The sequence below is a fragment of the Vombatus ursinus genome, unplaced genomic scaffold (genome assembly GCF_900497805.2).
Source record: "Vombatus ursinus unplaced genomic scaffold, bare-nosed wombat genome assembly UNPS02014863.1, whole genome shotgun sequence".
In the NCBI taxonomy this organism is placed as follows: Eukaryota; Metazoa; Chordata; class Mammalia; order Diprotodontia; family Vombatidae; genus Vombatus; species Vombatus ursinus.
The window spans coordinates 2,675,663-2,701,171 of record NW_020954641.1 but is presented as its reverse complement, the minus strand read 5'-3'; the positions used below and the strand labels follow the sequence as shown (position 1 = coordinate 2,701,171).

Below are 25,509 nucleotides of genomic sequence, written 5' to 3'. Positions count from 1 at the left end.
TGTGTGTGTGTGTGTGTGTGTGTGTGTGTGTGTGTGTGTGTGTGTGTCTTAGGTTATTGTGCCAATGCAAAGAGGGAGCAGGCAGCATGTCGAATTCCAGAAAAAGTTGGAATTCCACTTTGGCTGGAGCATAGAGTATATGTTAGAGAGTGAGGTGCAATAAGGCTGAAAAGGTATTTTGGAGCCAGACTATATATAGGTCGTCTTAAATACTAAGCCAAAAAGTTTACCTTTTGTCCTCAAGGCAACAGGGAGTTACTGAAGGTTTCTGAGTAGGAGTGGCATGGTTATAAAGCTATGTCAGCAGTTACATTGAAGATGGATCAGAGAGGCATAAAATCATTGCTTTCAAGCAGGACGGGATTTTAGAGGTCATTCAGTCTAATCCCTTGTTTTATGGATAAAGAAACTAAGATCTAGAGAGGTTAAATAACTTGCCCAAGTACTGATTGGCAGAGTTCCCTGGCCAACCTGATGAGTTTATAGGGTGATCAGCCTTGGTTTGGGACTTTTGATTCTGTCTTTCTCTGGGGGCTACAGACATGCCCTTTTGGCACCTCTCGGTGGATGGGTCTCGGAACTGGGGGAGGACTTGGTTGTTTCAGTCTGTTGATGATGGACTATGATAGGACAAGCCACTCCTTTGTGCTGGCCTATGAAAGTGAGTCTTTTTGTTTTGTTTTGTTTTGGTTTTTTTTTGGTGAGGCAATTGGGGTTAAGTGACTTGCCCAGAGTCACACAGCTAGTGAGTGTTATGTGTCTCAGGCTGGATTTGAACTCAGGTCCTCCTGACTTCAGGGTCGGTGCTCTATCCATTGCACCACCTAGCTGCCCCAAAAGTGAGTCTTTAATAACATGGTTAACTTCTCCCTGCTCCACTTTGAGGCAATGTGGTATAGTGAATGAACACTGTATCTGCAGTGAGAAAATATAGATTCTAATCCCACTTGCCCCTTGCTTCCCATGTGAGCTCAGACAAATAATTTCATTCCTCTAGCCTCCTAATCTGTAAAATGGGTGGATAGGCCTACTGATGTAAGAATTCCCTAATTTTACAGGGGAGACTGATGCACAGAGTGCTTAAATGACGTGCCCAAAGTCACCAAACTTGCAAGTGACAAACTCAGGACTAGAACCCAGACCTTCTGGGTTCAAAGCTTATTCCATTGTATTCCTTGCCCAAATTGATGTTGACTACAAAGTAGCACTAACACTACTACTTTTTTTTCCTTGTTTGCTAATTTTTATTCCTTACTCATGGTTATTTAAACATTACTTATCTTTACATCCCCACCTCCAATACCTAATGTGCTACTTTACACATGCCAATGGATCAATAAAAATTTGTTCAACTGAACATTAAAAATGGGGTCATGACCGCTCTTGGACTTATTGGGAAAGGCAAGGCAATATAGCAGGGCACAATGCCGTCTCTCAACTCTGCAGGAATCCAGCAAGCTGGTTCTACTTTCCTGGGTGACCTTGGGCAAGTCATTTCAACATTCTGGCCTTAATTTCTCTGTCTGTAAAATAAGAATAACAATCCCTGCCTCCTTCAATCCCTAGGTTTGTGTGAATATTAAGTGAAATAAAGAATATAAAAGGGTTTTGTAAGCTATGTGAAGCACTATAACAAACATGTAATTATCCATAGAACTCCAGTTCAAGCCACTGGGCACAACTTTAAGAGAAAGACAACTCTTTAACTCTGTGATTCCCAGATCTGGTCCTTATAGGAACCTCACAAACTTTCATTTTTGTCAAAAAAATAGCATAAAATCTCAAAACAAATTTAATTGAAAGTCCCACCAAAAATCACAAGTAGTTCCTAATCATGCTTAACCAGGGCTAAACCACTAGGCCTCCTTGGGGCTTGGTTTCTCCAAATGTAACACAAGAGGACTGGACTGGATGATCTCTGACGTCCCCTCAAGCTCTCACATTCAATGACCTACAGATGTTTTTAAGGGCTCTTGCAACTCTGATGTTTTGCCTGAGGTCTTGGACACATAGAGCGCATCAAGGGTTAGGAAACGACAATCCTGAGGCTCATGGTTGAGGATAGCTATATACTTGACAGCATCTTTAGAGCTTTTCTCTATTCTCGTGTCTGACTCAGCAGTCATGGTGCCTGGCATTTAGAGGCAAAAGAGGCTAGTCACCATGGAGCACAGCATCAGTAACTTGGAACTAGAGTGGGAGGAGGGTGATTCCACCGTTACTCTCCAGAAGGTGGGAGAAAATAAAGGCAATTGGGTAATGCAGCCAGGAACACTTGAGTTCGAATCTTGGATCAAACACTTAGTAGGCAGGTGATGCTGGGCAAGTCCTTTAACCTCTTTTAGCCTCAGTTTCCTCATTTGAAAAATGGGACTAATCATAGCACTTACCTTCCAGGGTTGTTGTGAGAATCAAATAAGTATATATATGTGTGTGTGTGTGTGTGTGTGCATGTGTGTATTGCTTTGCAAACTTTACTTTTTATTGTTATGCCAGCTAGAATTCAGAAGGAAAATAAGTCAGAATTCTAAAAACACTGTCCTATAGAAACACTGTTACTAATGGTAGTCAGGGACTACTGAGGCCCATTGATGGCACAGGAGTGGGATATAGTGGGGAAAGTGCTGGAGATGGAATATGTGGCTTTGAATTCCAGTCTTGCTATTTATTAGCAGTATGATCTCGGGCCTGTTACTTCCCCTCAGGTCCCTCATCTGTAAAATAAGAAAGTTGGACCCCACAACTTCCCTGTATGTCTCTTTCAGGACTAAATCCGTGATCTTATGACTCCGTCTCCTTTTCCTTTTCTGCAAAATGAGGGGGTTGGTTTCTAGGATGATTCTTTGTACCTTAGAGACCCATGATCCCCTAGGACATTTTGGATTACACAGACTCTGTGGGTTGGGCCAGGAGCCTAACTCCTACAGATGATGTGGTTCCTACTGGACAAATGAGTTCTGAGTTACAAACAATGGACTTATCCATGAAATCTGGGATATAAGTGATTCCTAAATTAGGAGAATTGTTCCATGCCACATAGGATTTAGGGAGAAGAAAAAGGGATGTTTAACATTGTGAAAAGGTTGGGAAGTAATTGCACCATCAGGTAAGCATATGGTTCTCATAGTCTTAGACCAGACAGACATTGGCTCTGTAGCACAGTAAGAGAAAAGCTGGATTTGTAATCAAGGAGCCTGAGTTCAAACATTGAATTTCATTCTTGTGACCTGTGGACAAATTATTTCCCCTACTTGGCCCTATTTCCTTCTCTGTACAATGAAAGTATTGGACCAGATGATCTCTATGGTCCCTTCCAGTCTAAATCCTGTATATAATCCTATGATCTTGTCCCAAACGCCATCATTTCATAAGAATATAGTTAATGAATTACAGCCAAACCACCTCATAAAGTTGTAAATCTCTATAATAATATCACCTAACCAACTGCCCATTTATAACATTTTTATTGCTAACAAAAATAAAGTATTTTATAGTACTTTATAGCTTACAATGACCTTTCCTCACAACAACCCCATGAGGTTCACAGTATGAGTATTATTATTAAATTTCCAGATAAGGAAACTAAGATCCAGAGGCATTAAGTGTCTTGTCCAACATCACATAGCTGGGAAGTGTAAGATTTGAGACACAAACCTGTGTCTCTTGACTTTAAGCCCAATGTGCTTTTTCACTGTGCCATGATGTTTTTATGGAACTAAGTTAACACAACAATTTTATTCCCCCTAATGTAGACAAGAAATAACAGGAATAAAGCTAGGCCTGGAGTTGGCAGACTTGGGATTGAATTTTGGCTCCATCACTAGCTGTCTGTCGGCTCTATGATTTCTATGTGCTTGCTTTTCTTTTATCTCTATGAACCTCAGATTCCTAATTTTTAAAATGGGAATGTTACATCTCACACTGCTTTCCTTCCAGGCTTTGAAGCAGTTCCATGAACACTGGATCTGGTGTCAGAGGCCCTGGATTCCATTCCTGGCCCCATGACTTGCCATCTAAATGACCATAGGTCAATCACTTCATATTGCTCTGCCTCAGTTTCTTCATTTTTATCAAATGAAGTGGTTGAGCCAGATGGCCTCTAAGATATCTTAGGTTGCTTTCATGGAAATCTATTGTTTAGAACAAGAGAGATGATAGTCCTAGTGTCCTCTGCCCTGCTGATATAACTCTTAAAGCTTTGTGCTTAATTTGGAGCACCAGATCTTAGAAGGGAAATTTGCACAGCTACAGCTTTCTAAAACCGAGTGACCAGGATCAAAGCTGTGCCACGTGGAATGGTTGACTCAAAGAAGGGAAGACTTAGTAGGGGATATGATCAATACCTTCAAATACACAAAGGAATGTCATATGGAGCAGTAATCAAATCAACTTTACCCCTCCTAGAAGGGCCATGTCACTGAAATTCCATATGACTTTATTCCTCATCCCTGTGACTCTCCTAACCAAAATACCCAACCCAGCCACCACTTCCTTCTAGATGTCTTCTCCTAGTAGAAGGTAAGCTCCATGAAAGCAGCAACTGCCTTCCTTTTTGTATTTGTATACCCCAGTCCTTATCACCGTAACTGGCATACAGTAAGTGCTTAACAAATGCTTTTTCCATTTACTCATTTGATTAGGTTTGTTCTGCCTGGCCCCAGAGAGAAGCACTAGAACAAGATGATTGGCTCAAACTTTCTATTTTCTGTGACCAAAAGTGTTTCTCCAGAGGGCACTGATTCAGATAATGGTTCAAGAGAAATGTATTTTTTCTTCTGTATTCCTAAGAAAATGGTGAACACTCATGGCGAAGTTGCATGGTGCCATAGAAAGAGTGCTGCAATTTTCTACTGAACTAGGAATAAGGTGCCTATGTTCAAATCCAGACTCTACCACTATCTGTGTGACTTGGAAAAGTCATTTAACCTTTCTAGGCCTCAGTTTCCTCATCTGTAAAATAAGGAGGTGGGACTTGGAGGTCACTTCCAGCCCTAGACCTAGCACTTTATGATTCTGCTTGTCTGTGTAGCTCTATAGAATCAAAGGAATTAGGAGGTCTGGGCCAGGCTGGCCGGGTGACTAGAGGCAGGAGCCACTGATGAGAAATGGCCCGAGGAGGACCTGCCTAGACTCCAGGCTGAGAAAAGATCTCTGCATTTGATAGTTGGAGATGACAGAGGGAAAGATTTTAGCTCACTATAAAGAAGAATTCAAAAATTGGAACTGTCTGGAAATTAAATGGACTGCTTCATGAGTTGGTTCCAATGCATTGACCACTCTTTGGGTTTGCTGCAAAAGAAAATCTTGCAGCAAGTAGGAGGCTGGGCAGATAACTCCCCTAGGTCTCTTTCGAATATGATTCTATGAATCCTAACATCAGCTATAAAGATTATGAATAATCCACAATCCATCTGCTCTGAATCAAAACACTTCATAAAATTAACACAGGGCATAGCTCTGGCTTATCCCTAACCTTCTAAGATTGTTACTCTCAGAGAAGGAAATCAAAATTACCCAGAAAACAGGTGTTCTCAGAGACATTCATATTTTTTTGCCCAGAAGCTGTGATCCACCAGATGTTATCAATTCAGTATAATAGTATAAATGGTTCTTTTTTTTCCAGATGTTAAATAACTCTCTTCCACTACCTCTCTATGGTGAGAAGGAGCCCCTGGGCTCTCAAAGGATATGTAGAAGGGCACACGCTTGGCTAGGCTGTAACAATCTGGAAAAGCTTGGAGGCCAGGCCTGTTGATGAATTCTGTGTCTGTTGAAGACTAGCACAGATCAGGGTAAACCTGCATTATTAGAGGGATGACCACTAATGTCAATAGCAACTAGTGAATTCCATCTATGTGTTACTACAGTGTAGAGAGAGAAGTGCACACATCAATTAAATCATGTAGCATGGTTCAAAATCCAGTCCTGCCACTTGCTGTCACTTGTGTGACCGTGGACAAGTCACTTAACTTTCTAGGTCTCCATTTTCTCATTGGTAAAACGAGATTGTCGGCCTCTATGATGCCTTCCAACTCTAATCTATGGTACTTTTAGCCTATAAAATGAATAAAATATTGGAGGGTAGAAATGGTTTAGCCAAGGAGCGCCACAGGAAAAACCTCAAGACCCTCATTCTGACATGGCCAGCTCTTCTTAACAGCCTCCTGTTCATTCAACATTGAACAAATATTTTAAGTACCTAAGGTTTACAGAGAACTGTGCCAGGCCCTGGGGGAAGATACAAAGTTTAGATAAGACACTGTACATTTTCTAATGGAGTTTACAATTTGGGGTAAGACACAGAGATAAGTATAAAACAAGTGCATTAGAAAAGGGTAAAGCGAAATGTTATGTAGATCTGAAAGGAGAAAATATTATTGACTAGGAGATTATAGGAAGACTTCATGGAGGCAGCACCATTCCCAACCTCAATGAAAAGCATCTGCCAATCCAAAGATCTTTATCCAAAGTTTAGAACACAATGGAAGGAATAATGGAAAGAGTCCTGATTCTCAAGTCAGAAGACCTGGGTATGAATTTCAGTTCTGACACTTAATATTTGTATGGCTTTGGCCAAGTCATTTGAGCTTTCTGGGACCTTGTTTCCTCATTCACAAAATGAGAGGGTTAGACAAGATGGACTCTGATGTCCTTCCTTCCTCTAAATCTATTGTCTTTTATTAAAGGGCATCTGATGGCTTGGGATGAAGGAGGATCCTGAATTGGAGGTTGACCTCTAATTGATGAATGGGGTCCCATTAACTCATGAAGAGCCACTTACTAAAGTGTCATCCACATGATGAAAGCAGTACCTACTCTGATGGAATCATGGAACCTTGGAGCATTAAAGCAAATAAGACAATCTGAGCTTTCAGGATGGTCAATCTCCCTGTGGCCTAGGTCCTGACATCTCATCCTTAGAAGTTCCTTCCCACCTTCCTTTGTGTTTGGAAATAGACCTCTGTAAGAAAATACCATGAGACTGAGAACAGAGACCCCTTTCTTATCTCCTAGCACAGGGCTCTGCATGAAATAGGAAGCATAATATAGTGGAAAGAACACTAGACTTGAGATGAAGAGACCTGAGTTCCAATTCTGTCTTGACTACTTACTAGTTATGAGAACCTGAGCAACGTATGTGAGCCTCAGTTTCCTTATCTGTAAAAGCTAGATGATAAAACATGTACTACCTGCTTCATATGGTTATAATGGAGAAAATACAGTACTTTATAAACCTCAAAGTGCTAAAGAAATGTGAGCAATTATTGCCATTTTTTGGGATTGGATAAATTTTTGAGAAAATGTAGGGGGAGGACCTCAAGTATTTGGGGAGTGGTATTTGCTTCAGCTCCTTTGGCCTCTCAAGGGGTCTCATCATGCTTGGGACTTTGGGCAGTGGAAGTGGGCCTCTTACCTTGACAGGTGAAACACCTGATGTGGAAATGGTTATTCTGCACACGGACCACTTCTCCTTTGCAAGTGTCCCCACAGCGATAGCACTGGATAACATTGGTGCCTCCCCCAGGGTTGTAGGGGTTCTGCTGATAAGGAACTGTGAAAAGGAAAAAAGAAAACAGGTCATTATCGAGCAAGGCCAACTCTTTTCATAAAGGATTTATACACTACCATCGAGGACCTTGGAAACTGGCCACTGTTTGTGACTCCCAAGAGAAAAAACCAGAGCACCACAATCAAATTTGAAATGCCTCTCCCCTTGGTTAGTTATACTTTGGATTATCTACTATTTACAGAAAGCAGTCATGTGACTGCATAAGCAAATATTGGGAATCTTCCCCCAGCACCAGTAATCTGACCTGTCCTTTCCAAGCCTTGGGACAGGCAGTGGAATGTTTTCTATAATACTCTCCTTCATGCACTCTCTGGTCCAGCCAACCTGACTTTCTTACTGTTCTTCCCACATAGCACTCCATCTTCTCTCCCCATGCACTCTCTTCTCACCTCCCTCTCTTAGAATCCTTAGTTTGCCTTCAAGATCTAACTTAAGAACCACTTTTTACACAAAACCTTTCTTGACGCCCATATCTACTAAGCCTTCACTCTTCTAAATTACCATGTATTTATTTTGTCTACACAGACCTATATATGTACATGTTGTTTCTTCTGATAGAATAGAAGCTTCTTGAGGGTGGAGACTGTTTCAAGAGTGCCTGGAACATACTAGGTGCTTAATAAATGCTTATTGACTGATTGAGTATAGTAGCAGAAAGAACTCTTTATGGGAAATATGCATTTTTTTTCAAATATACAGTAGAGGGAGAGAGTACAGAACAAAAGCTAAGGGGTTTTTATTACTGTCAGTCAGTGAAATAGCATTTATTAAGTGCCTACTATGTGCCAGCCACTGCATCAAGTATTAGAGGATATGGAGGAAGGGAACAAGAATTTATACAGCACTTATTATGTGCCAGCTACTATACTAAACGTTAGCAGATACGGGGGAAGGGAGAGAGCATTTATACAGCACCTGCTGTTTTCCTACTACTGTACTATGTACTAACAGATGTAGGGGAAGGGAATAAGCATTTGTATAGTATCTACTATGTGCCAGCCACTGCACTAAATATTAGAGGATATAGGGGGAAACATTTACTTTATATAGCACTTACTATGTGCCAGTTACTATACTAAGTGCTAGCAGATAGCTAGCTAAGTGCTTCCCTAGGGAAGGGAAAGGAAAGAGCATTTATATAGCACCTACTGTTTTACCACTACTGTACTACATACTAGCAGATGTAGGGGAAGGGAATAAGCACTCGTATGTTGTCTACTATGTGCAAGGCACTGTACTAAGTGCTTTGTAACAAATATTATCTCATCTGATATACATAAAGGCCAGATGTCTTCAGTTTAGAAGCTTAATGACCACCAGTCTTGTATACTACATTGGGGATTCCTTTAGCATATGGGTTAAATCCTATGCCTGATAAATTTCTGTGATTCTATGTAAATGGATCAGTAGGTTGGAGGGAAATGGTCTTGCCACTTTCTGTAGCTTTTATCCCTGTTTTCTGCTCAGATTCATTTGTATTGCAAAGAGAATCTTAGGAGTGAACTATCTACCTACACACACACACACACACACACACACACACAAATACACACATCTCCTTACTCTTTCTGTTTTTTTTAGCATAATTTTTGAGGGGGCCGAGGATACTTACAGGAAGTTAAATAGGAGTTAAAAGGAATTTTCTGAGGCAGTCAAAATAGTTGTCTCAGACTTTGAATGAGCACCAGACAAAGGCGTTCAAAGTGAAGGACTTAATCTGAGCTTAGAAGTACTCTGACTGGCTTTTTGTTTTGTGTTTTTTAGTTAGGCATCCTAGCTCACAGGCTTGGTTATGGTCTAAAAGAGCATCCTTATCCTCAAAAAATCCTCACTTGATCTGTCCAACCCTAGTAGCTATTGCGCCCTTGTTAGGGAGACACTTTCTAGTCACTGCACCTTAAGAGTGATGAGCAGTGAGCTCAAGAGATTATAGTAGAGAGGAACTTAGTGACCATAAGTCCAGAGGAGATGCCCTGCAGAGACAATAAAATGTCCAGCATTTTCAGAAAAGAAGACTTATCCATTAGACACACATGTCCAGCAGAGAGCAAAGATATAACTCTCAATAAAGCATTGGCATGGCAATACAAGATGACACCCAAAATACTACAGCATGAGGTGTGAATTGCCCTGGCCACAAAAGTTCCTGGCATATACCTCTTCACAAATACCTCTTTCCCTGGCCACATATGTATATGTACACATATATACATATACACATATACGTATATATGTATGTACATATGTGTGTATGTGTGTGTATGTATATGTATATATATTTACTTATTTCCCACGTGTGTGCCCTCCATGAATTTTCTCCTGATATCGTAGGAGTATGTAACCCAAGTGCGCATGGAGGAATTTTTTCCCCTATCACTTTGTTTGTATTGTTTGATGAAATATCTTTTCTTGGTGGGAGGAGGGTGGACTGTGTCCTCTGGCTGGCTGTAAATGGAAATATTTTCATGGGAGCTTACAAGCTATAGTTTTGAGTGGGTATTGTCTTACAAGGTCCCTCAAATCTGTAGGCCCCCATATTAGAGAGAATGTCCCAATTTCAACAAAGGGAACACTCACAAAAATCAATCACATTGTAAGATATGGAGATATTCAGATACTACGAAGATATCCGGAAACTACTTCCTTCCTTCCTTCCCCCTTCCTGTTATTCCCCTTAATTCAACACTTCAACATCCCACTCTAAAGCTACCCATTCCTTCCCCTAGACCCTCTAGAATTCCTGCTCCATAGGTAACAAATTAGCTTTCATCTTCACTTTTTTTTCCTTTCTCACCTTCTATCTTCTTATACTCACTGAGACCTGGTCCCCTCCTGATTATTAATAGGAATAGGAAGAATAAGAATAATGAAAACTAGCATGTATATAGTACTTTAAAGTTTGAAAAGTATTTTTTAAGTATCATCTCATTTTATCCTACAACAACTCTGGGAGTTAGGTGCTATTATTGTTCCCATTTTATAGAAAGAGGAAACTCAGGCAGATAGAGGCTGAGACTCGCTCAGAGTCACATAGCTAATAAGTGTCTGAGGTAGGTTTGGACTCCGGTCTTTCTGACTCTAGCTCCAGTGTTCTATCTGCCCCCACTTAGCTGCCTTCTAATGACATGGCTTCCCTGACCACCGTTTTCGTCACTGGCTGCATTTCCATTCAGATCCTTGACTTACAGATTGTGGCAGAGGAGTTGGAATACCCTTTGCTTTTTATTGACATTTCTATGGTCTCTACCACCATCACTTGGTAACCTCCCCTCCTCTGAGGTTCATTCAATCCATATTTATCATTCAATCAAGATTCTATTGGCTGTTGTCTATCAACCTCTGGGATATTCTCCTTCTTCCCTTAATAAGTTCGGTGCCTGGCTCTCTCTCTTCTTCCCAACTCCTGCCCTAATACTAGGAACCTTTGTCATACATATTGATATTCCCTCAAACAGCTCACCCTCCCAATTCTTCAACTTAGTCATTGCTATCCTTTCACCCCACTTGAGCAACACACAGAAATGTTTATATGCTTGACCTTGCCATCACCTACAAATCTTCCACTTCCATGTTTATGAACTCTGAAGTTCCTTTATTGGATCAGAATCAGTTGTGATTCTACTTTCCCCTCTTCCCTGAATCCCCTAACCCCATTTTTTATCTTCACTATAACCTCCAATACTCTACCTCTAAGTTATTTCCCAGAGCATCACTGCCTATATTTTCTTCCTTTCTCCATCTTAACTTCTTAGTGAACCAACTTTATACTGCCTCTTCTCTTGAATTCCTTGTGTCTTTATCTTATCATCAATCTTGCCCTGCCAAACCTCAGTCTTGGATTACTCCCACTGCCTTTACTCCTACTCATGTGCTGTTGATTGAAGATGGCAAAAATCATGAAACCATGTTGACTGGGTCCACTACTGATTTATCTAGTCTCAACTAAGACTACAAGTTGGCAAGGCAATCTTTTTACACCTCCCTAATCAATTCACTATCCTACTCACCACATCAATTTTTCCAAACCTTTTTATACTTCTCCAAGCCTGCTATGGCTTCCCCTCCTTCCACCCTCTTAGCTGAGAACCTTGCTTCATATTTTACTGAAAAAAATTAAGGCAAAAATTGAGGCAATAAACCAAGAGATCTTTTTTTCTCCCTTCCTCCTCAATTCACATCATGCAGATGCCTTCTATCATTATCCCCTTCTCCTCTCATCTCAAATGAAGAGGTGGCCTTTCTTCTTTCCAGGGTTAACTCCTCCACATGCACAAATGATTTTATAAATGATCTCATTCTATTTTCTCTGGTAGATTTCCCCCTTTATTCTTTCCATCTTCTCAGTCATTTTCAATCTCTCATTGTCTATTGGCTACTGCCCTACTGCCTGCAAGAATGTCCATGTCTCCCCATCCTCAAAAAACCCTCACTTGATCTGTCCACCTCCAAAAGCTACCATCCTATATCTCTCCTTTCCCTTGTGGCTAAATTTGAAAAGTCTATCTACAATTGGTCTCTGTACTTCCTTTTCTCTCAGTCTCTTCTACATGCTCTACAGTCTTGCTTCCAACCTCATTGTTCATCTGAAACTGCTCTCTCCAAAGTTACCAGTGATATCTTAATTGCCAAACCCAATGGTCTTTTTTTATTCCTTAGTCTTCTTGACCTCTTGGAAGCTTTTGTCACTGTCAATCATTCTTTTCTCCTTGATATTCTCTTTTCTCTAGGTTTTTGTGACACTATTCTCTCATGATTCTCCTCTTACCTATGTGATCACTTCTTTTCAGTCCCCTTAGCTGTATTTTCATCCAGGTTATGCCCACTAGCTGTGGGTGTCCTCCAAGCCTCCTTTTTTGGCCCTTTTCTCTTCTCCCTTTATACTTTTTCCCCCGAGTTGATCTCATCAGCTCCCATGGATCCAATTATCATTTTTATGCAAATGATTCTCAGATCTATTTATCTAACTCTAACCTCTTGCTTGACCTCCAGTTTCACATTTCCAACTGTCTATTGGATATCTTGAAATGGCTATGTCATAGCCATCTTAAACTCAACCTGTCCAAAACTGAACTCATTATCTTTTCCCTTAAACCTTCCCTCTTAAGTCCTCTGTTACTGTCAAGTGTGCCACTAACCTCCTAGTCAACTAGGCTCACAACCTAGGTGTCATCTTTCACTCCTCATTCTCACACCCACATCCAATCAGTTTCCAAGTCTTGTTGTTTCTACCAGTCTAGTTGATCTCCCCACCTCAAGTCTCTCCTGACTCCAGTCCATCTTCCACTCAGATGCCAAATGTCTTCTTAAAATGAAGATCTGACTATGTCACCCTCCTATTTAAATAAACACCCTATCACCTCCAGGAGAAAATACGTAATCCTCTCTGATTGGTATTCAAAGCTCTCCATCACCAGGTCCCCTTCCTACCTTTCCAGTCTTCTACCTTATTCTCTCCACACCCTCTATGACTCAGTGACACTGGCCTCTTTGCTGTATTTCACACAAGACACTCTGTTTCCTGACTCTTGGCACTTTGCCTAACTATCAGCTATTCCCTGAGCTCTCATCCTCCTTATTCTGCCTCCTGGCTCTTTCAAGTTTCAGCTAAAGTCTCACCTTCTACAAGATTTCTTTTTACCTAGTCGTCCTTAATCTTCATGCCCCTTCTCAGACATTATTTCCAATTTATCCTGTACTATCTTGTTTGTACATAATTGTTTGCATATTGTCTCCCCAACTGGACTGTGAGCTCCTTGAGAGCAGGGACTTTTTTTTTGCCTTTTTTTTTTTAATTTCCTAAAGCTTAGCTCATATTAAGCACACATTAAGTATTTAATAAATGCTTGTTGACTTGACTTCTTTCCTTTGTAGAATTCTCTCTCCTATCTCAGTCAAAAAGTAGGAAGGGTCAAAATGATTAGCAATGTATGTATACAAGGATGGAAGTATTATTTTCATTTGCCACAAAACTTTGCTAATTCATTTGCAGTCAGAGCTTCAGGGTTTAATACTTATTTGCTCTGTTAATTATGAGCAAATTACTTCACCCTCCAAGCCTCAGTTTTATTATGTGTAAAATGGGATTAATATAATGATAATTATACAATGTTGTTTATTAGAGTTGTCCTAAGGAAAATGTTTTACAAATTTTAAAGCACAAAAAAATCACATAAGTTATTAATCATTACTGTTAGAATAAGAATCACCCTTTTGGGGGATTGGATGCCTCCTAAGGAATCCTGATGTGTTTGGTTGTCAGATCCTCTGGGTATTAGTCCAAGGGAATAGTGGTTTAGCTTCCATGTTCCTGGAAAAGGAAGGACTATTTATGTTTTTGAATGACAGGAGGTGAGGAAAGGTTAATGCTGATCCAAGATGGTCAGGAAGAATAGTGGACTTCACTGATAAGAACTGGCCCCAGGCTAGTCTGACTAGACAAGCCAGAGCCTGTGGCTCTGAAGTTGTTTATCTTGAAGAGTAAGTGAGAATTACTAGACAAAGGGCAGTCACCTCACATCAATATTCTACCTCAAACCAATAACAAGGAAGGTGGATTTCTTTAGTAATGAGGAACTTAAAAGAAAATCAGGAGTAAAACAATATCAGGGAAATGTGGGATGGGAAAAGAAGATGTGTGGGTCACATGGTGAGGGGAAAAGAGGAGAGGTAGTACGCTACTGATTTTCTCATCATGATGTCATAAGAAAGCAAGGAAAGCCTCCAGTACTTGGGTGGATATCTTGTGGTTATCTTATGAGACAACATGGACAAGAGCCCCACAGGATGGGCAGCCACATGTGGATCTGGATCTTCATTATGAAGGAATATCTAAATCAATGAGATTCCCAAATCCATTTGAGTACTTGAGTGTTTGTATGGCAAATTGTGTGTACATACAATGTACACATACATGAACATATATAAATATTTGTATATATACATGTTTATTAACATATGTGTAACTTTATTCTTTCAGAATTGTGGAATTGCCCACTGAATCAGTGAAAATACAATGGGAAATAACCTTTTGTGTGTGTGAAAAGAATATTATTAGGAAAAATTGATTATATTGCTTTCATGTACTTAAAGTAAATAGAATTTGGCCAACCAAGATTTAATCCAAGGAAGTAAAAAGAATCACTTCAATTAAGGTATTTTTAATCAGGGGTCCATGGGCTCCAAGGGAATCTGTTTCAGGGGGTCCTCTAACTTAAATTTAGCATTTCTTTCAATTATGAATGTAGGCAACCAAAAAACCATATTTTGATAAGGGGTTCATAGGCTTCACCAGACTTCCAAAGGGGTCCACACCATCTCCACCTGACACATACCCCACAGGTTAATAGCCCTACTTTAGGGGATGAGGATAGGGATGGAGATTGGAACTGTGATTTCACTGATACAATGGTGAGGAAACTCCTTGTACTAATGCAGACCAACAGCAGAGTTGTCTAGAACACTGGAAAAGCTAAAGAATCTGCCCCCAGGTGATACAGCAGTAGGTTTTAGAGGCCTGATTCAAACCCATGTCACTCTTACAAATTCTGAGGTCAACACTCTATCCACTACAGCAGGCTGCCTCTCATGGGTGAGACCAATTTATAATTAGCATATCAATTGCTTATAAATTGGCCCATCTAGAGTGCCTAAAAATAATTTGTTCATTTAAGTAGGTTAAATTTGCCCATAAGATTTCTTAACAAGATCATTTCATTTAACCACCTCTTTCTTGATAGATAACGTAATGATACACTTCAATCCCAGTAGAATAATAATGGCGCATATTTCATAAGACCTTTATGTTTACAAAATACTTTATCTCATCTGATCCCCGCAGTGGTTGGGTGAGATGAGTAATGCAAATCTTATTGTCTCTCTTTGAGGATGAGGAAACTGAGGCTCAGAGAAGGGAAGGTATTTGCTCACAGTCACATGGTTAGTAATGGAGGAGGGACTCAAATTCAGGTCATGTGACTCTAAGACAACTTCTTTTTAAGGTCCCTTCCGATGTGATGCTCTATGTTCTTATTGCACTGATGTTCTGTGTGGTACATATCCTTCTAGCTCCAGCTTTCCTATTCTAAGATTCCATCTCGTTATCTCATTTTTAGCTGTCTTATGTTCCCTTCCATCTCTAACATTCTGTGTAAGTTCTAAGATCCCCTCCAATTCAATGTTTTATGAACATCAGCATGGCATAATGGGGAGAATGTTGTATTTGGAGTTAGGAAGAACTGGGTTCAAAGTCTGTCTCTAATACTCATAGCTGTGTGACCCTGCACAACCTGCTTAAACTCTCAGTGCCTCAGTTTCCTCAACTGCAAAATAAAGATAATAATACCTACTGAACCTCTCACAGGTCTGCTACAGGGCTCAAGTGAGGTAACAAACATTAAGCGCTTTGCCAAGATTAAATCAATATATAAAATGTCAGCCATTATTATTAGGTTCTGAGGCTCTCGAGCTCTGATATTCTATGACCTATGTTTAAACCAATTCAATAAGCATCTATAAACACCTACTAAATGAAAGGCATTATGCTAAGTGCTAGGGATACAAAGACAGAAACAAATATGTCCCTGGCGCCTGAAATTGCACTAAACATATACACACACACACACACATACCCCATATGTATGTATATATGGTGCATTTATATTGTGTCTATATGAATATATACACATATACATACATAGAGAGAGAAATACATATTGCATGTGTACAGAAATATACACACATTATATAGTGTGCATTTATATAATACATATACATTTATACATATATACACTGCATGGTTGCATTTACCTATTTATGCACATATACACAATCATATATGTTACCATATGCATATTATATGTGAATATATACAAGCACATATACCTATATACACATGTATATCTGTACATATGATAGATTTATATTTATATAATACATGTATGTATGCATGTGTAAATATTTATACAGCTACACATTATGTATATATACATTTATACACTGACACACCAAATGTGGACATATGGTGTGCGAAAATATGCATGCATATATGTATATATATATATGCATGCATAAATATAATTTGAGGAAGGGTGAGAACATTAATAACTAGAAGTACCAGGAAAGGTTAAGCCTTAAAGGAAGACAAGGGATCTCAGAAGTGAAATGAGGAAAGAGTACACTCCAGGCATGGTCAATACCCTGTACAGTTCAAGGAGTAGTCAGTAATCCAATTTAGCTGAACAAGAGTTTGTGAAAGGCAGTAGTATGAAATCCAGCTGGCAATGCCATACTGTGGAGTAAGAACGCCTAACTTTTGTTCCATAGACACCCCTCCCCTCCACCCAAGGGATCTGGGGAGAGATTTTAGGGGGCTCCATAAGGGAAAAATAATTCCATCTTTATTTTCACTGACCTCAAACTGAAATTTAGCATTTTCCTTCCATTGCCTATAAACATTGTTCTGAGAAGAGGTCCATAGGCTTCACAGACTGCCCAAGGGAGTCCAAAGACAAAAGGTTATGAACTCCTATTGCAGAGGACCTTGGATGGCTGGCTGAGGAGTCAGTCTTTCATCCTGGAGGCAAAGTGTTCGTGCTGAAGATTTTCTAGCAGGAGAATGACATGGGCAGACCTATGCCTTAGGCAAATGATTTTGGCAGCTGTGTGAAGGTTGGATTAGAAAGGGGAGAGAGTGGAGCAGGGAGATCATTTAAAAGGTTGTTATGGCAGTCCAGGTGAGAGGTGGTGAGGGCTTGAACTAAAGCTGTCACTGTACGAGAAGAGAGAGGCAGAAAACTTGACAGAGGGGGAGAGAAGACTTAAGAATGGCTTTGAAGTTACTGATTGGAAGGAGAATGACGTCCAGTGCTTAGCACAGCACCTGGTACATAGTAAGCATTAATGAGTGCTAGTTGACAGGCTGACAGACATAGGGGAAATGTGGAAAAGAGATGGGTTTATACAGGAAAGATGAGTTCCATTTTGAACATCTTTGCTTCTGTATTTGGAGCTAGCAAATACAGGACACTACTGAACCCAACTCCTTCACTTTACAAAGAAAGTGAAATACAAAAAAGGTAAGTGACTTCTCAGAGTCACACAGCTAAGAAGTGTCTGAGGTGGGATCTGAACCCAGGTTTTCCTGACTCCAAGTCTAGTGCTTTATTCACTACTTCAACAGCTTAGGGAGCTGTGGTGCAAGGGTGGCAAAGAATTCATGCCAGAGTTTTGACTCATTAACGTTTAGGGATCTGTTTCTCAGGGACCTAGATGAATTCCTATATCACAATAGCTCTGTGGTTTCATCTCAAGATGAAACCCAACATCTTACATAACTTATCTCTATATTTCAACTCTGAAATCTCCCTCCCTTATCCTAATCTCCAGAATTTGGTCCTCAAAGAAGACAGAGCATGCGTTGGGTTCTATGGCAGGCCTTGGTGTTTGAGGTCCCAGCTTGCTCAGCATTCAGTCTCTTAGACACTCTGGTCCCTTAGACTCTATGCATGTTGTCTGAGTTTTTAGTCAGTCTGGTACAAGATGTGATATGTGAAGCCTTCCTTTTAGGTTCTCTCCAATTTTAACAATCTGTTTTCTAGATTTTAAGTTCTCCTCCAGCATTGTCATTCTGTGTTTTGAGTTCTAAGCTCTTCTATAGCTCAGGCCTTCTATGTTCTAAGGAAGAGTACTAATCAGAAAAGTAAAGGCAGAAAATAGCCTTCTACGTAATATGACGTGTATCTGGTTACACAATATATTTGCAAATTAAAAGTTTCAGCTTCCTAAAAAATAGGGCTTTTGTAAAGGTAACACCACCCCTTCACCCTCCCAACCCCCATACTTGAATTGACTGATTGATTTTATCTTCTCATTTCTTCATCTCTGAATCCTTAGCTTCCTTACAAATTTATCTCTTATGAAAAACATACTCTCTCCTTCCTCAAATTATTTGTATTTCCTCATCTTTTTACATGCAGTAATATATAAGCTCCTTAAGGGCTGGGCCTTTTTATAATTGTCTTTGTGTCCCTGGCACCTAGTACAGAAGCTAATCTGTAATGGGCACTTAACAGATGTTTGTCAAATTAAATCCAGAGCCATTTCCAGCTCTGGCAGCCTGTGTTCTTCTGTTCTAAGGGCTCTTTAATTTGTCATGATCTCTTCCAGCTCTCACATTCTATAATCTAAGGCCCTGATGTTCTGTGGTTTATGCCATTAGGGGCCTTTCTAGCTCTGGCCCAGGATGCTAATAGCACCGCAGACTTGGAGCTGTGAGGAGGGGGTGGGAAGTCTATTGTTCTGTATGAAACTCACACTGGAGGGTAGGAACACCTGTGATTTCAACAACAGACACATTGACTTGGAGATGTGATGGAAGCTGTGACTCGAGAGTGTGATATAAACAGAGAAGCTCTTAGCTGAAAGGTGAAACACCAGACAGTGAGATTGACTGGGGAAACATGGCTGCACTCCCTCAGCTCTGTGAGCTCACATGCTGGGGATAGGGATGGAGACGTACACAGAGGGCAGGCACGGTGGGCCTCACTTCTCTCAGGACTCCAGGGGATACTCATGGCCCTGTGAGTGAAGGGAATATGAAATCTAAATCCCCATGAGTCTGAATCCACAACCTAAGTGGTGAGGGGAGAGATGATGTCAGAGAGGAGTTATGGTGGATCCAGACAGCGACCACATATCATTGTGCCCATAAAAGTCTGAAGTCCTACAAATGTTCATCTCACTTACATCCCACCTTCTGATCCTGAATAAATATTTTTGGCATAGAATGCCTACCTTCCCACTTAGGGTTCTCCCTGTTCTCAGCTCCTTGGATGTTGGTGCTTTCAAGAAATCCAGATTCTCCACAAAGACATCCCTTGGTTCCTAGGATTACACGTCTTATGAAGCATGATATCATGCCTCCTAGTCTGAACTTCACTATTACTTTTGAGTGAACCAACATCCTTCTAGTCATCCAACTGTGAAATGTTGGTGTTATCCTCAATTCTTCTGTCTAGCTTACTTCAAATATTCAATTAGGTGCTACTCCACATATTCAAATGCCAAATCTTAAAATTTCTTTCTCTATAACAGCTCTCAAGTATGTCCCCTGCCCTCCACTCACATAGCCACTACCTTCGTCACCTTTCATCTGGATTATTTCAGTAATCTTCTCATTGGCCTCCCTGCCTCAAGTCTCTTCTCACTCTAATCCATCTTCCACTCAGCTTCCAAAGTGATTTTCATAAAGCATAGGTCTGACCTCTCACCCCTCAGTAAACTTCAGTGGATTCCTATCACCTCGAGGATTAAGTATAAATTCATTCATTTGGCATTTAAAGCTCTTCACAACTTTGTTCCCTCCTACCTTTCAATCATTTTACATTCTACAGTCCTTAAACCAGCCATACTGAACAACTTGCTGCTTCATCTCCAATTTCTTTGCCTTTGTATTGGTTGTTTCTCATATCTGGAATGTTCTGCTCCCAAATGCAACTCTTAGAACCATTGACTTCCTTTTGGACCAGGCACAAGGGCTACCGTCTTCTCCATGAGCCTCTTCCTGCCCCACTCTCTTTCCCAAGCTCTTAATGCCATCACCCTGAAGGCTACCTTTCATCTATTCTGTACTCTGATTTATATATGTTCTCTCCTCCGTTAGAATGTAAGCTTCTTGAGGGCAGGGTTGTTTTTTCTTTTTCTTTGTATCTCCAGCATGTGCCCAATCTGTAGCATATAGGAAGCATTTAATAAATGCTTGTCAACGGCTTGATTAATAATGCAAAGAGCACTAGATGTGGAGTCAGACAACCTGTGTTGGAGTTCCAAATTCACTACTTACTACCAGTGTGACATTGAGCAAGTCACTGAACCCCTCTGTGCCTCAGTTTCTTTATCTGTAACACAAGAGAGATGGACAGGATATCTTGAGTTCCAGGTCCAAGTATTCTTTTCACTATGACATGTTGCTTCCAGTTTGACTTTGTGATTAAATACCACCATGTTGTTTCCAAGCCACTGCAACAGAGGAGCTTTCTACTCTTCCCCAAATTGTATCCCCCCCAGAGTCAAAGGGCAAAGAGAAAGGGACAGCATGTATTCCACTGTTGCTTACTTTATTGCCTTCACCCAAGTACCCCTCTTTCCATGATGTTCATGTTATTGGATTATACCACACTTTTTCCCTATCCTTGTCATCTCTCAACTCTCAGGACACTCTTCCACCTTCCTCAGTGGCTTCATTCGTCCTAAGCCAAAAATCTTCCTTTCCACCTCATCCTCTGCTACCACATTTGGAGACTCTGCTATAGCCAAGCGGGATTAGCTGCTCCCCTCTCCCTTCCACACCCCCGACTAGTGTTTACCGGCCGCAGTGCCTTTATTCCCCACACCTAGAATGTTTTCTTTTCTGAAATCTCCAGAAACATTGCCCATTAAAATCCTTCCATCTTTCTTGGTGGCCTTCTCCAAGAAGCCTTCCTTCATTCCTACTTCCCTATTTCTTTCTGTGACATCACCATCACTCCCAGTGACCCAGGCACAAAATTTGGAAGTCATTCTTGACTCATCCCACAATTCAGTCACAAAATCCTGGAATCACAATAGGATTTTAGAACTGAAAGGAATCTAAAGGGTCATAATGTCATAGGATCATAGATTTAGAGCTTTCGATTTTATAAATAAGGAAAGTGAGGCCCAGAGAGGAGGAGTGATTGGCTCAAGGTCACACAGGTAGTAAGTGGCAAAGCCAGGATTTGAACCAGGTCTTCTGGCTGTAAACCCAGGGCCCCTTCAACATCATTCTGACTCTTCACTATGTAATGCTGTTTTCCCTTGGCTCCTCCACAAAAGTATGACTTTAATCTCTTTTTTCTCATTCCATCTCTTGGCTCATAGTACTTGATACTGTACCTTACTAGCTGTGTGACTCCAGGCAAGACATTTAGCCTCCATTTGCCTCATTTTCCTCATCTATAAAATGGGGATAATAGCCCCTCCCTCCCAGAGGTGTGAAGATCAAATGAAATAATTGTAAAGTGCTTAGTACAGTGCCTGCCACCGTAGTAGGTACCATATGTTGTTGTTGTTCAGGTGTTCAGTCATGTCCACCTTTTCATGACCCCATGGACCACATTGTCCATGAGGTTTTCTTGGCAAAGATCCTGGAGAGGTTTGCCATTTCCTTCTCCAGTGGATTAGGTGCTATATAGATGTTAGCTATTATTACTACACACAGTAGGCACTTAACAGATGGTTGTTGAATTTAATAGCATTTCCTCATATGTTGTTAACTCTCAGCGTTTCTACTAAAGTCAAAATCTTTTCTTTAAACCCTTTCTTTAAACCAAGAACTATCTTAAATGATGACTTTCTCTTTACATTCTCCATTGCCAGAGATTTTCCCCTCTCACACTGTTGTGGGAGGGGAGTTGACATGGTTTTGCTCCGTGCTGCCACGGAATGCAGGAGTTAGGCATTTCATCTTCTTGTGGGCTTTGATGAGAGGCTTGGATCTCTGTGTACTTAGGGATATTTGAAGTTTCTAAGGGATATGTCTGTGTACTTATGTGTGTATACTTTATATAAACAAGAGACCTATGTACTTGGTAAGGGTTTCAGAACTGCTACAAAGGATTAATTAATCTTTCACATCTGTTTCATATCATTAGGCATTGCCCCCATAGGAATCTCATTTATCCTTGGGATTATCAAGAATTCCTATCTCAGTACAAGTCATGAAGACATCACATCAGGCCATATGAATAATAACACAACTTATTTAAAGTGATTTCCTCACAACTACCCAGTGAGGTAAATAAGGCAATGACTATACTCTTCATTTTGTGGTAGAACAAAGTGGGACTCAACATGGTTTGCCTAAGTGAGCTCACATTGCCAGAAAGAGGTAGAGCCCAGATTTGATCCTGGGTCTTTTGATTTCAAGATCAGTGTTGGTTGTACTACACTACACTATCTTTACCACAGGCTTTTACTACAGCACCCTGGGACAAGACTATAAATTCCTCCAAGGCTGGCCTATATTTCTATCTCTCTATCTCTGGGTCTTATAAGAAGTAGGTGCTCATTCATTGTTCAATTTGAAGTTTGTTGTTGTTCAGTCATTTCAGTCGTGTCTGACTCTTCGTGACCCCATTTTTGGGGTTTTCTTGGCAAAAATATTGGAGTGGTTTGCCATTTCCTTCTCCAGCTCATTTTACAGATGAAGAAACTGAGGCAAACAGGGTCAAGTGACTTGCCCAAGTTCACACAGCTAGTAAGTGTCTGAGGCCAGATCTGAACTTAGGAAGATGAGTCTTTCTGACTCCAGGTTCAGTACTGTGTCCACTGTGCCACCTAACTGCCCAGTTTGAAGTGTGTGGCCTCAAATCGACATTCTGAGGCCTAGCCTGGGCACCAGCCAACACAGAATGGAGTTGGACCTGGAAACAACAGCCTCTCAGTATCTAGAGTGAGTCATAGGATCATTGGGTTCAGAACTGGAAGGGGCTTCAAGGTCATCTAGTCCATGGTTCTTAACCTTTTCTGTGTCATGGACCTCCCCTTTGGCAACCTGGTGAAGACTATGGACTCTTCAGAATAATGTTTTTAAATGTATAATAAAATACATAAAATTAAAAAGGAAACTATTCATATTGAAATACAGTTACCAAATTTAAAAATAAGTTTTAAAAAAAGTTCCCAGACCCTAGGTTAAGAACCACAATGGGCAAAGCACTGGGCCTGGAATCAGTAAGACCTGAGTTCAAATCCAGCCTCAGACTCTTTGTGTGTCCCTGGGCAAGTCACTTAACCTGTCCACCTCAGTTTCCTCAACTGTAGAATGGGGATCATTATAGCACTTCCCTCCCAGGATTATCATGAGGATCAAATGAGATAATAACTGTGAAGTGTTTAGCACATGCCTGGTATTTGGTGAGGATTTAATAAATACTTGTTGCTTTCTTCTCCTTCCCCTGATCTAGTCTAGCCTTCTCATTTTACAGAAGGGAAACAGGCACAGATGGATTAGGTAAGAGGTTGCAGAGTCAGTGAGGAACAGAGTGAGGATTCAGACCCAAGGCCTCTAACTCCTGTATGACTGAGTCCCAGGGAGGCAACTTAATGTAACAAGAGAAAAACCCTGAGAGACAGTTTCTAGGTAATTAATATTCAGTTTATTAATTAGGCTAGCCAGCAATCAATAAATTGGTGGTCAGTGGTCTCTCTTGGTAACCAAAGAAAAAACTATGGCCATCCTGAGTCTTAAATACTTTTGTGAAGAGGAATGCCCCTGACAAGTGAAAATCAACCCTGACTGGTGGACTTTTAATGAGGTGGGCTAGGGGTCTTCAGCTCCTCTGCTGAGAATGTGGCTTGATCATGAGACTCAGCAGCCTCCAGCAATCTGAGCAAGGGAATCTATCTGCACCCAGACCACTCTGGTGTGTTTCCTCCTTCATGACCTGGGTCACCCTAAACTCTAATGGAGGGGTTCAAGGACAGGGGTTCTTTCCCCCAGGGTAAGAACTCCCCTAGACTGGATTCTATTTACATTCTAAATAGAAATTAAGACTCCTATTGGGTGGAATCCTGCCCAGAATTGAAAAGCATGTTCTTTGAGGGCTAGGACAATCTCCATCAATCAGTCATGTCCTTCAGAGATTGACTTTTTCAGACGCTGGGCCTTAAAAATGAGGAAATAAAGTTGAAAAGCCCTGATCCTAATTTAATAATTGGTTATTAATATAATAGTAAAATAATTTCTCTCATTTTTCATGGTCACACAGGTAGAATAGAACTGACATTTACACAGCACCATGGAGTTCATAAAGCATTTTACATAATACCCCCTCTAAGGAGGGGTAATCAGTATTACCATGCATATTTTTTTCTTGGACCATTTATTTTGTTTTTTTTTTATTTTTAAAAAAATTATTTATTGAAAAATTTATTAATTTTCCCCCAGTTACATGAGAAACAATTTTTAACATTCATTTTTAAAACTTTGAGTTCCAAATTCTCTTTCTTCCTCCCTCCCCACACTCCCCCATCCCCCCAACCCAATTGAGAGGGCAAGCAATTCAATAGAAGTTATATACTATGGGTATTTTTAAAGATGTGGAAGCTTAGTCTCAGAGAAGTTAAGCAATCTGCCCAAAGGCACACAGCTAATAAACAACAGAGATGGAAGGTCTAGACCCAGGATTTCTGGCTCCAAATCCAGAGTTCCTTGCATGATCTCATGTTGTAAGCTGGTCACTCTAACAGAATATCCAAGGTATGGCTGTTGTTCTCAGGCAGGCCCCAGCAGGAGGGTTTAAACAGTAGATGAGGATTAATTCTCAGGGCCAGGCCTGGCTCCATGGATGCTGGGGTTGTGCCAGAGGTCTGGGACTTGGTACCCCTGACAGTTTTAACAGATGGCCAGCATGTGACGCAATTCTCTCCTATTTGTGGAGAGCAGGTTGGGGACACAGAATCTGTAATTCTAAGGGATTCTGTCAGGCCTTCCTCACCAGAGAAATGCATATCCACTGCTCTTTGCCAGGTTCATCAGCATGTCCCCCTGGCCAGAGAGGGAATATGGCAATGCTGCTAGTGTTTCCTGCCTTAGAAATGTGCTTTACATTTGTGATTTAGAACAGCCACGTGTCACTGGTCCTTCAGGAACAAACAAGAGGCATGAACTGAAGCTAAAGTAGGAGAGATCTAAGGTAAACATAATGAGGAATTGGATTGTTTTTAAGAATATGGCCAATGTTTCATTGATTTAGTCATTCACTTAATGAATGATGAGCAAATGAAAAATACATTTATTAAGCACTGATTATGTGCCAGGCACTGTGCTCAGGAAACAAAAAAACCAAAACAGTTTCTGCCTTCAAATAGCTTATGTTCTAATAGGGAAATACAATACATATAATGGCATATAATGTTTTGGT

The 25,509-nt window shown here is 40.6% G+C and overlaps 1 protein-coding gene across 3 annotated transcripts in view; it reads right to left on the bottom strand.

Moving 5' to 3' along the window:
- The window catches only part of ABLIM3 (actin binding LIM protein family member 3), a 170,803-nt gene that overhangs the window by 99,646 nt on the left and 45,648 nt on the right, over positions 1-25,509 (bottom strand). For 2 of the 3 annotated variants that reach the window (XM_027841881.1, XM_027841882.1), the window contains exon 2: positions 7,415-7,552. In XM_027841881.1, the coding sequence (XP_027697682.1) occupies positions 7,415-7,552 (138 nt within the window). Of the gene's footprint in view, positions 1-7,414; positions 7,553-25,509 lie in introns of those variants that run through there. The other variant, XM_027841883.1, reaches the window with a different exon arrangement.